At 48.3% G+C, this 12,488-nt stretch overlaps 1 protein-coding gene across 1 annotated transcript in view; it reads right to left on the bottom strand.

Moving 5' to 3' along the window:
- Positions 1–12,488, bottom strand: part of LOC126109559 (acetylcholine receptor subunit alpha-like) — a 446,478-nt gene that overhangs the window by 200,800 nt on the left and 233,190 nt on the right. The window contains exon 3 of the mRNA XM_049914574.1: positions 3,702–3,746. Coding sequence (XP_049770531.1) covers positions 3,702–3,746 — 45 coding nt within the window. The remainder of the gene's footprint in view (positions 1–3,701; positions 3,747–12,488) is intronic.

The raw sequence follows: 12,488 nt of genomic DNA on the forward strand, positions 1-12,488 counted from the left end.
GCGCTGGTCAGGAACAGTGGTTGCGGGAAGATACTGACGGACAGGGACCAGAGACAAGCGTGACGGCTCGCCAATGACAAGTGGTTTCAAACCCCACGGGAACTGCTGCTGCTGGCAGTGAATGCACGTCCGCCTCAAACAGCTTCCGAGAAAAGACTGCGAAGGGAACTGCACACAATGGAATCCGGAGTCGCGTATCTCACAAAACGCCACGTGAAGCTCCGCGTCTCGAATGGGAGGAACACCCAGAAACTGTGCACAGTTGACTGGGGACTGTAGCGGAGTGCGACGAGTCACGGCTGGGCCTCTTTTCGAAAGATACGCGGTGTGGCGTTTAACCCGCAGTGTGTCGATCGGTTGGTTGGTTGGGTGATTAAAGGGGCTAAACTACAAGGTCATCTTTCCTCGAGCAGACAGCTCTACGTGTCTGTAGATCAGATATAGCCTAACGTGCCAAAACCAGGGAACGAAAACCCCACGGTCTGTCAGTGGAGATGAAGTAAGGGACAAAAAGAGAAAAGGGAGACAGAGGAAGAAAGGCAAGCAGGGTACCCCATCTAGGGAGCGGCCAGAAGCCCCTGAAAGCAGAGTGCAAAGAGGGACGTACATCCCCCAGCCCCCACCACCTACCAGAGGTACTCGACTCTGAGACTGCCTCGGAGAGTTGCGACACACACAGCGCCAGGGAACAGCAGAGAGACAAAACACAAACAAGTCTAACAGACAATGCGAGAGGGGGTGGGGGAGAGAAAAAGACCAGGGAGCGTGAGAACTGGGCTGGTCCACCAAGCCAGACAGCTCTAGCCGATTCTGTACAGAGGAGGCATCGGAGTACGCTTCCGACCCCTCAATGGGCCGTTGAGTTAAGTGGCCTCCACTAGAGAGAGTGATAAATGCCCCCTTCACCGATAAAATGTAAACTACATCACCCGCTGGGACATCATCTCTTACACCAGCGGTTGCGAGTCAGGGTGATGAGTCCCGTGCAGAGCTGCTAGGTTGGGACAGTCCAGCAAAATGTGGACCACCATAAAACAGGAACCACAGTGACAATGGAACTTGCCCTCGCTGTGGAGGAGATGACCACGAGTCAGCCAAGTATGACCGATGCGGAGCCTGCAAAGGACGGTAGCGTCTTCGTGAGAGGCCTGCTAGGAGGACAGCCACAGATCTGTAGTCTCCTTTACCACCAGTAGTTTATTTAGTGAAGTCAGACTGAGAAATCACACATTCCAGATTTCAAAACTTGGTTGTATAATACAGATCAGAAGTCTGTTTCTGGAATACCGATCTCAAGAGCTGGTTTATAGGAAGCCAGTTTGGCCAGGCTATCAATGAATGTTCATTCCCCAGGATCCCAGCATGGCCCAGGTTCCAGATGAAGGTCACTGAGTATCCACATTGCTCTAGCGCACACAGGGAATCCTGAATGGCAATGATAGAAGGTAACACTAGTCGAGAACTTCATAACTGCTTGAGTCACTACAGATGAGGAAAGATCCCACTGGTGCAGGAACAGATATGCTCAAGAATACGAGAAATAGCTACCAACTTCACAGTGAAAACACTACAGTTATCTGGAAAGTAGAGCAGTTCAGAATGTCCCATGTATCCAGCAACTATCGAGACATCAGTGCGGACTGCTTCTAAATTCCTGGATGCGCCAAGGATGGAGAAAAATTGGTGGTAGAAGACCTCAGGAAGGACCGAGAATTTTGAACTATGTGATAGGTCAAGATGAAGCTGTGGTGGCGGGAGAGCAAACAATCAGGGTTCAGAAAGGAGGGACCAGACAGGGATTGTGACTGGAATCACTGCACTTGGATACCATTGCAGGAGAAGGATTTCTCTGTTTGGAAAGAGGTGATGGTCGTTCAGATGCTTAGGAAAGCTGCAAGTGTGGGCAACTAACTGACAAGCTGTTTTCAGCGCCTGATTGGCAATGTAGGAAAGCAAGCCTCCATGAGTAAAATATTCACAGGACTAGTCCGACAGGTTCCTGTCGCTAGTCGAACCCCACAGTGGTGCATTGCATCCAGTGCCTGCGGTGCTGGGGGCGCTGCTGAACAGTGTGCCAGACTCCCACAATGAAAACGGGATTGCGGCTGGGCTTTGTAAAGCTATAGAAGGGTAGTGTGATATGCATCCCAGCTGGTGTTACTCAGGCAGTAAGGTGTATTAAGGTGCAGCCAGTACTTTCGCTTAAGCTGGCGAAGATGGGGTCTCCACATCAACTGAGAATCAAAGACTAGTCCTAAAGACCGATAAGTCTCCACCACAGTGAGTAGCTAGCTGTCGAGATTACGTTCTGGTTGTGGGCAAATGGTACAACGTTGACAGAAGTGCATGACATGCGTATTGGCGGCTGAAAATGGAAAGCCATGGATGATGGTTCATGCTTGTGCTTTTTGTATGGCGCCATGCAGTCGAAGTTCAGCGATACACGTACTAGGGGAGCAACAGTAGAGGCAAAATTCGTCAGCATAGATGGAGGGTCATACTGAGGACCCCACAGCTACTGCTAGACATTTGATGGCTACTAGAAAGAGAGAGACACACAGTACAGAGCCCTAAGGCATCTCAATCTTTTGGATATGGGGGTACCGCGGGAAGCACAAACTTGTACGTGGAGTGTATGCTGCGACAGGAAGTTGTGGATTAAAACAGGGAGCACGCCCCGGAGGCCCCACTTGTGCAAGGCAGCAAGGATGTGTTGTCGCCCTGTGTTGTCATAAGCCTTTTGAAAGTCTAGAAAGATGGCTGTAAGGTGTTGACTTCGAGCAGGAACTGTTCAGATGGCAGACTCCAGGTAAACCAGGTTATCACTAGTGGAATGGTCTTGGCAAAAACCACCATGGGACAAAGCTAGAGGTCCTCAAGCTCAAGAGCCAACGCAGCTACCGGGTGCCTGAGTGTTCAAGAAACTTACAGTGAACTGCAGTGAGACTAATTGGACGATAACTGTCCATCTCTAGTAGTGGGTGCTTACACGGTTTCACTACTGGAACGACGATGCTTTCTCGCCGTTGACATTGGAGCTCGACCTCGCTCCAGATGTGGCTAATGCTGGCAAGGATATGACGTTGACAATCCACTGACAGGCGTTTGTTCAAATGTAAATTCCTACGGGTTCTGATGTGTAATTATGTAGACCTTGACGTTAATGCATACAGAGTGCTGATACTTTTCTGTATTACGTAAACACTGTGTTTGAAGAACGAGCAGGGTAAGGGGGAAAGCAGTCGTTCTTTCCAGTATAGCTGTTCTCTTTTTCCGAAAATAGACGTACACGGTAATAAAGGGGTTATTCCCATAATTATCGGTTTGATAGCGCCCGTCGTACTTTGTTGTCGCTATACTTTACAGAAGGACCCGTCAGTGGCTGAACGAACGAACAAAATAAATGAACGGACAAAATAAATGAACAAAATAAATGAACGGACACACACTCTGGGCCATCACCATATTTGGAGTAGGACACTAAATCCATAACACTGCTAGAAAATACCGTCTGCCATGCGCTGTACAGTGGTGTACAGATGTTGGTATACTTTTCAGATGCTGTTCTTGTGGGAAACGTACTCCCTAGTAACGCTGCTTGTGTGCTGTATGTGTCTACAGAAGAGAATAACCAGGAAGAGGAAAGGTGAGCTATGAGCTGTTAATGTAAAAAATGCACTGAGACGCCGGAGAAGACTTACCTGTTCCACCCACAGGTTCGTCGTCATTATCTGGTTCTTCAGATTCTGAAACAGAGAAGAACAAGAATTAGTTACGCCAGTCGTGTGGGCGTCCGGACGACTACACAACACATGTAATACACAGGAAACGAGGTACAAGACATGTCTCGACATACAATAGAGAATTTTACTGTCACAAAGTTGTTAGACAGCAACCGGACGATTTATATATAACTTTACTTACGCCAAGACGTGTTTACGCTTCTCACACTTGTTCAGCTGGCGTCATTCACTTGTTTTTTGACCATCATTAAGTGTATGTCCACGGCAGCTGCTTTTTATTCCGTTTCTTAGACCTTGTTTCTGATATGGGGAATGCTGCAGTAAAGCATAGAATCTAAAATTGGGTGTGTGTCATGTAGAGAAATAAGGAGTTATAAAATACAGAATACGGAAGACATTATCCGAAAGAAATGCGATTATTTTTTTAAAAATCGGGATCTGAAAATTTTTGATCGTGTAATGAAAAATATCAAACAACGAATGAATCGAAGTTCTAAAACGGACTATTTCTCCTTTCAGAGATCGATAGTAGGGTTGCACCACAGAAAGACGTTCTGGGGGTGGATGTAAACATTTCTGAACTTTTCCCCAGCCAATGCCGAAGCGTGCCGAGTGCAATTTTAGGCCCGGAACGAGAATCAGGCTGCAGAGCCGATGCTGCAAATACTGTGGCACACATTACTCGAGCGAGACGTGTGAATCGCCTATTTGGCGATAACTTCACTCTGGCAGCAGTGCGGGGTGTCGTAACGTCACGTAAACCTTACACGAGAACGCCCTTCAGCCTGCTGCCATTGTGGGAAGCGGCATGCCGAAGGGCTGAAAGCCACAGCTGAGAAACCGAGAGTGAACACCGCTTACGAGCGCAGAGAACCGGGCCACACTCGGCCATCCTCGCCGAGGGATGACGTCACTGCCTCTGACGGACGAGTGTGAGCAGTCGAGGTGCAGTGAGCCAGCACTGAGGAGGCAGCGCCCGCCACAGCCGCCTGCCGCCACCGTGGGCCGTGGGCTGCTCGCCGTCGCACAGTGGGACACTCCCGCCTCGCGGACCGGAGCTCGTCCGTGCTGTCTGAGCGACGCGGCCGCCCTGCTTCACTCGGCTGGTACGATCGTGTTCTGTCCTCTGCAGGTGTCATCCAGTATCAGGCTGTACGCGTTTGTCTGTACACTGTGCGTGTCAGCAGGAGTGTGGAACTTCATTCTTTTGCTGTAAGGATGACAGTCCCCGCCTCTTTTGGAATGTAGACCCCTGCCAGTGCAGGCACAGCGTGCGAAGGCCCGACTACCCGTGCGGTACCAGAGAGATGCACCGAACATAGACGCCACACAGTCAACCTGCACTCGACGAAGCCCGCTTTGGCACAGCGTTGCATCTCCCACAGTCCGGGATTGCAGTCTGAAAGAGGCTCCGGGCATCCGTCTGCACGAAGACGGCGGCTTCCACGGGGCGGCGGCCTCGAGCACGACAGCAGCCTCCGTGTGAGTGGCGAGGACTGCGCCAGAGGATACGAGAGCGGCGCCCCGCGGCAGACAACCGCAGACTGCCGAAGTACCGCACCCCGCTCAATACCAGACGAATATTCCAAGAGTTCCATTTGTTAATTTAGCGCTGTTAAACTACATAAAAATGTGAGGTACAATCTACACAGTTTCATAATTTGCAAATGCAGAACTAAGACGGTGCGCAAGTGGACGCTGGAAATCTAGCGTTGCAGCTTAAGCTACACTTTGTTTAAGAATCACGAAAGAAGGCTGTATACGTGGACGAGTCCGAAAGACACTGGAAAGTTTCAGATAGATTACATAATGGTAAGACAGAGATTTAGGAACCAGGTTCCAAATTGTAGGACATTTCCAGAGGCAGATGTCGACTCTGACCACAATTTATTGGTTATAAACTGTAGACTAAAACCGAAGAACCTGGAAAAAGGTAGGAATTTAAGGAGATGGGACCTGGATAAACTGAAAGAACCACAGGTTATAGAAAGTTTCAGAGAAAGGACGGTTCTAGAGGGAATAGGTCCACTGATACCAGAAAGCTTTCCGGTTGAAAGCGATGGATTGGGACCCCGTCGCAGTTCTGTCGACCAGGTACTCAGCCGAACAACACCCACTGAGGCCGGATGTCAGAAACGGTTGAAAACAAGAGTGCAGTGTATTGACCTCTGCACACGAGACGGTTTGGAGGCAAGGTTTATTTACAAAATTCTCAATGCGGTACCATGCCGTCGAATAAGATCTTTATTAAATAATATATTCTCTGCGACACACCTTTCCAATTAACAACAGGTAACAGTAAAAGTAAAATCAGACATCTAAATAAAAAAGAACCTACATATTTCGGATACACAAAATACGAGATCTAGAAAATTTATATGTGCTGACGACTTTGCTCTTGCCTCCCGCAGAAGTTCGTAGAGGAAGGCAGCAGCATCTCCCCGGAAGACCTTACAGAGCTAGCGAGATACTTTGCCAACTGGAGACTGATTCCAAACAAGACCAAAACTGACATGTCGTGTTTTCACGTCCATGAAAAACAAGTACGTCTAAAGCTCCAAGTATATTTTAACGAGAGCATAGTTCGATACAATTATTTCCCAAAATATTCGGAGATAGCAACTGGCCGAACAGTGTCTTTTAAGAGTCATTTAGAAAACACTAAAGCAAAACCCAGTAGCAGGAAAAATGTAATCGACAAATTATGCATTACCACTGTGGAAGGGGGCAACTTTTAGGCGCTTGGTTGCCAAATACTACGCTCCAATCTGGTCAAACAGCCTCCAGGTGAAGAAGACTGAAACCAAACTGAATGAGACGAAGATAATGATTTGTGGCTGAATAAGAAGCTCTCCCCTCCCTCGGCTACATATCGCGCCTCCCTATGTCCGCAGTCAGGGTGTACAACAAATCTGTAGCCAATCCGCACCTTCCACTGCGCACTGTCCTGACTGAAGATGCTCCGCAGAGGCTTAAGCCTAGATCTCCCTCCCCCTCCCCCACTACCATCAACGAAAGTACCTCTGAGGGACAGTTTCAAGATTAACGCCATGTGGAGAGAAGGTCTGGAGGCAACGAAATCAGGTCACGCTGCACCCACTACCGACTGCACTTCACCGCAACCGGGCATGGAGATGCCTCGCGGCGTGTGGAAGACACTCGACAGAATGTCACGTGGCATCAGTCGTGATTCATCTTACAAACGCGGAATAGTCGAATCACCGCGCTTCGGCTACAAAGAATCTCCCCAGTGTGTTCACCATTTTGTGACCGAACGCCGCCTTATAGATTTCTCTGTAGCTTTAGACTCTGTACTGGACTGGATTTATTGTGTGGACGATTGGAGAGGAGGAGGTTCTCCAAACTGTGGAACGCTCAGGGAATACTAGTGCTCCGTGACCAGCTGCACGCCGCAGTCTGTGTGGGGAAGGGTACGCAAAGAGCTGCGTGTGGGACCTCTGCAGGGGCTGCACGCGGGCTCTGATAGAACATTCTGCGTTCGGCTGCTGAACCGAGTCGCCCAAGGATCAACAATTCGTCTGTAGAGTACTGGTGATGGACGAAGCAAAATCAATCACAAACGGCATTTTCAATCGACACGGTTACCACCTTCGGACTAACGAAAATCCACACGCCATCTTGGAGGCCCATTCAGGCCGCTACAATCACTCCACTTGATGTTCCAGGTGGCTGGTTGGCGACGGAGCCCCTTCCACGCTGTCACAGCCCGTTCTGGCTGAGTGACCACCACCCTGGGAGGTGGACCGGACGTCACCGACTTGTCCGGCCAGCGCTGTCTCCCAGTCTTCCATCCTGTCACTTTTGATCTTCGGGCCACATCTCAGAACTTTTGCACTCCCACTGAGATCTGTGGAAGTGGAACGCCACGGATTTTCCAGTGCGTAGGACAGTAATAGTGAAGGAGGATTTGGAGATCCTGAAATGTGAAATGTAATCTGTCAGTACGAAGGATAGAGTAACTTTCAGGGCTGTGATCGCTTTTTTCTAAGCCTTCCCGACACCAACTTGTAATGATTCTTTCAGTTTATGCTCGAGTGTACATCCCACTGGTTTTTAGTCAGCAATTACGTATCACCCCGAGCACTGGCCACCACAGTAGCCGAGCTTCCTGCTGTGGGTTAATTAAGGCGCGGTGCCTCTGCTGCCAGTCTGTCCCTTTCACTGCCCAGCAGGCGGTGTTCAATCAGTCAGTCAGTCCCTGGGCATCTGGCGGCACGTGTCGGGACTTCCGCCTACTCGCTGTGACACACTGGAACCCCAACAGGTGGGGGCAGGCGGGGGCGGAGCGCCGTGTTATCTTTTTTTCCGTCGGCGTTTTTGCTTTTACTGCCGTACAGCAACAGGGCGGTCTGCCGCGCGGGGCACCCGTCCCGGACTTGGCGTGCGTCTGCTGAACGGGAGAGAGGAAATGAACAGGTCAGGACCCTGACAGCAGCGTCACGTTCCGTTCCGTTACGTTACGTTATGTCGAGTTACGCTGTCCGTCTGTGCGGGCTCCTTTCATCTGTTTCACTATACGGCTAAGCCGGCCGATAGAACCCGCTGCCAGCTGCCTATCTTACGGCTTCCGAGGGCAACAAAACTTGATCTTCAGTATTTCGTATAAATATTTCCCAAATTTAAAAACGTAATATTCTGTCATAATCCACACATTAAGAAATATGGTATGTTAAAAGTTTAGCACAGCGACGCAAGTATTAGGGTTAGAAACCATGTACAAGTCTTGAGGCAGCATAAGTCACGACACGGAAATACCGCAATTGTGCGTCTAATATTTGAGGATGAGACCACTTAGATGCTCCTGACAACCTTTACGTGTAATTCAGAAGCTTTGTACATTTTTCTTCTTCGACGCCTCCCACAAAATGATGAAAGCAAAAACCGATACTGTATACTGGATTTTCGCTGTCGCTGCAGTAAAACTTGAACGTTTTAATTCGTTACTTCTTTACTGGTACCTGTATTTACAACATATTTTGCAGACGGTATCGACATGTTCCACTGAATAGACGCGCAAAATCGTATCTTTGTACGACACGTAATTCACGAAATGTGACGTCATAAACAGGAACATTGAGATGCGTCAAAACACGGCCCTCCTTCGAAAGGGCGCGCGAATTACCCAGCTCATACTGAGCCAGTGTTCGATAGTGAGAGCACTTAATCACTTCCCACATACTTTAAGTATAGTTTCAGGTATTTCCAACGATTTCTCTCGCTTACACGTTCAATGTCAGTCATTTAACACACCAACTAATTTGTACGGTAATGAGACGTTTGAAGGTGTTTTGCACGCGGGGGTGCGGTTCTTACAACGACCGCAGCTGTGAGGCCCGCACTGGTTCACAGCCGCGCAGCGCCGGTTTCGCCGAGCGCGAGTGACGGGCCTCAGCCGCCTCAGGGGCTGCAGGGGGGGGGGGGGGGGGAGGGGGTGGCGGCCGTGCCGCGGCGTCTCCAGTCGAGCGCACGATCATTACCGGTGTCCGCCTACACTGGTTACAACACGGCAAGTCTGTAAAGATCTCGAATCCGCAACGATTTTGACTCGACTTTTGAATCGACTAAAGTGGAATTGAAAAATAAGTGGTGTGCAGCTGCTGGTGACGGCAGGCGTTTAGTCAACAATGCTTCAGTAGACGGAAAAGGCCAATTCTGGCCCAGGTGTGGGTCTTAATGGCTATTTCCATCTACTTTGTCGATTTCTCCCACCCCCCTCATTCCCAGTCTAATTTATTCACTATATATAAATCCAATGATTCAAAAGAAAATCGGAAGAATTAGCATTTTAACTGATTATGAAAACGTCATACACGAAAAATTTAGACTTTAGAATAAAGGATGTAATGTTTTCATATTTTAAAAATATATTGAATTTTTTTCATTATAAATTAAACCAAAAAATGATATATGTGGTACCAATTTTAATTTGACAAAAATATTATTAATAAACAGAGGCAATAAGTTCAGATGTAATATTTGCAAAACCAAATTTAAACCACCTTTTAATCATAGAACATTTGAGAAGTCAGGAGCACAAAGATGGTATTAGTCAATTACTGGTACTAACATGGAACACACACAAATACCTAAGGTTACCGTTCCTTCGGAACGGACTGTAATAAGAAAATGTGTGAAATCTTATGGGACTTAACTGCTAAGGACTTCAGCCCCTAAGCTTACACACTACTTATCCTAAGGACAAACACACACACACCCATGCCCGAGGGAGGACTCGAACCTCCGCCGGGACCAGCCGCACAGTCCACGACTGCAGCGCCTAAGACCGCTCGGCTAATCGCGAGCGGCGGACTGTAATAGTTCACCAACAAAGTTTCAAACTTGCAGAGAAGCTGACAGCAAAGTTCACCGTTTTCCGGAAATTACTGAATCGTCAAAGGCGAGCTGTGACTTACACCGAAAAGAATCACGAAAGTTAACTGGGCACACGATGCTTGAAGTTGTGTCATCTGATTCTTAGTGAAACAGTAGAGAAGTTACCACTCGTGAGAACCCCACAGCGGTCCTAATGCTGGAGGTTAATCATTAAAGAGACTTCTACCCGAAAACTGAGCAAACAAGCATCCGCCACCTCAGTTCCGAGTACGGCGCACAAGCAGCGCCTCATATCGAGAACGGCCGCAACCCGGCGACTGCTGCCTGAAACGCAGCCGCCTCGCCTCAGCGCGCAGCGGGCGGTGAGACGCACCCACCCAGCAGTTTGCCAACAGTAACAGCGCAGAAGACGTCCGGCTGCTTCACCTCAAAGTTTTCCACTCGGCCTGACGTCCAAAACTCGGACGGAAGCGCATCCGGGAGCCGCAAGCGTCGCCCGCCAGAATGGCGCCTCGAGCCGGTCCTGAAATTTCAGCCACCGTTCCCGCGCTTCTGCTGCTACGTTGGGCGGAGAATTTTCGCCAGAGTTCACACAGTCAGTCGCATTCGTTTTTAAGTACACCGACGTTCATTCAGTTCAGCGATCATCCGTGTTTAGAACAAGTGAGTACAGCAACACTGATGCCGAGCATCGGACGTAGGTAAGGTCGCTGCAAAACTCCCTCACTGCGGTCTCCCTCTCTGGCACGGCACGTACAAGAACACGCAGGCAGAGGAAAGGCGTTCAGCCTACTCGATCGAACCCTAAAATTATAAAACCACCAAGTTTTATGAAACGTATACTGATTGGCGTGTTTCGTCGTGCTGTCCAGTTTTTGTGTGTCGCCTGTAGCGACACTCTATTCGCGAGCAGTTTTACGTCTGTCTAAACTGACCAATGTTTAATGAGAACAGTAAATTTGATTACTAACTGTAGAAGAATTTTCGAATGGCATTAGCGTTAAGCACTGATAGTAAAGTAACAGTTGTATACGTTAATACTTTTTGACTGTTTTAATCAGAAAAAGTTATGATACGAAAACCTTTTATCAGAACTTTTTCACTGGACTCTTTGTTTATTGCTACATACTGCCGTTAGCTGACAAGTTTACAGCTATGTAAGCCGAGATGCCGGTGTTACATAACGGTTTTTTTAGAACAGCTCCATAGCGTAATTAATAACCCACTCAGTTCAATAACTCAATGTACTTAAAGTTAATCCCATGTAATTTACGAGAGTATGCAAATACGAGGGCAGTTCAATAAGTAATGCAACACATTTTTTTTCTCGGCCAATTTTGGTTGAAAAAACCGGAAATTTCTTGTGGAACATTTTCAAACATTCCCGCTTCGTCTCGTGTAGTTTCATTGACTTCCGACAGGTGGCAGCGCTGTACGGAGCTGTTAAAATGGCGCCTGTAACGGATGTGCGTTGCAAACAACGGGCACTGATCGAGTTTCTTTTGGCGGAAAACCAGGGCATCTCAGATATTCATAGGCGCTTGCAGGATGTCTACGGTGATCTGGGAGTGGACAAAAGCACGGTGAGTCGTTGGGCAAAGCGTGTGTCATCATCGCCGCAAGGTCAAGCAAGACTGTCTGATCTCCCGCGTGCGGGCCGGCCGTGCACAGCTGTGACTCCTGCAATGGCGGAGCGTGCGAACGTGGTCAAACGATCAACTCTGAAGTGTATTGTGCTACTCTTCAGAAATTGAAGAAACGACTTCAGCGTGTTCGTAGGCACAAAAATCTGAACGAACTTCTCCTTCTTCATGACAACGCAAGAACTCACACAAGTCTTCGCACCCGAGAGGAGCTCACAAAACTTCAGTGGACTGTTCTTCCTCATGCACCCTACAGCCCCGATCTCGCACCGTCGGATTTCCATATGTTTGGCCCAATGAAGGACGCAATCCGTGGGAGGCACTACGCGGATGATGAAGAAGTTATTGATGCAGTACGACGTTGGCTCCGACATCGACCAGTGGAATGGTACCGTGCAGGCATACACGCCCTCATTTCAAGGTGGCGTAAGGCCGTAGCATTGAATGGAGATTACGTTGAAAAATAGTGTTGTGTAGCTAAAAGATTGGGGAATAACCTGGTGTATTTCAATGCTGAATAAAACAACCCCTGTTTCAGAAAAAAAATGTGTTGCATTACTTATTGAACTGCCCTCGTAATTAAAGTAAATGCCAGTGGTCACCAGGGGCTATCAATAAGAAATGAAGATACTAGGAATGAACTACACGTTTATAATACTAACGAGAAGACTGAAGAAAATAAGAGATTACTTAAAAAGAATGAGTGCAAAGAGAATGCCACGTCTGACCGTTCTGTTCCAGCCGAGAG

This window comes from Schistocerca cancellata, chromosome 12 (assembly GCF_023864275.1).
Source record: "Schistocerca cancellata isolate TAMUIC-IGC-003103 chromosome 12, iqSchCanc2.1, whole genome shotgun sequence".
Lineage (NCBI taxonomy): Eukaryota > Metazoa > Arthropoda > Insecta > Orthoptera > Acrididae > Schistocerca > Schistocerca cancellata.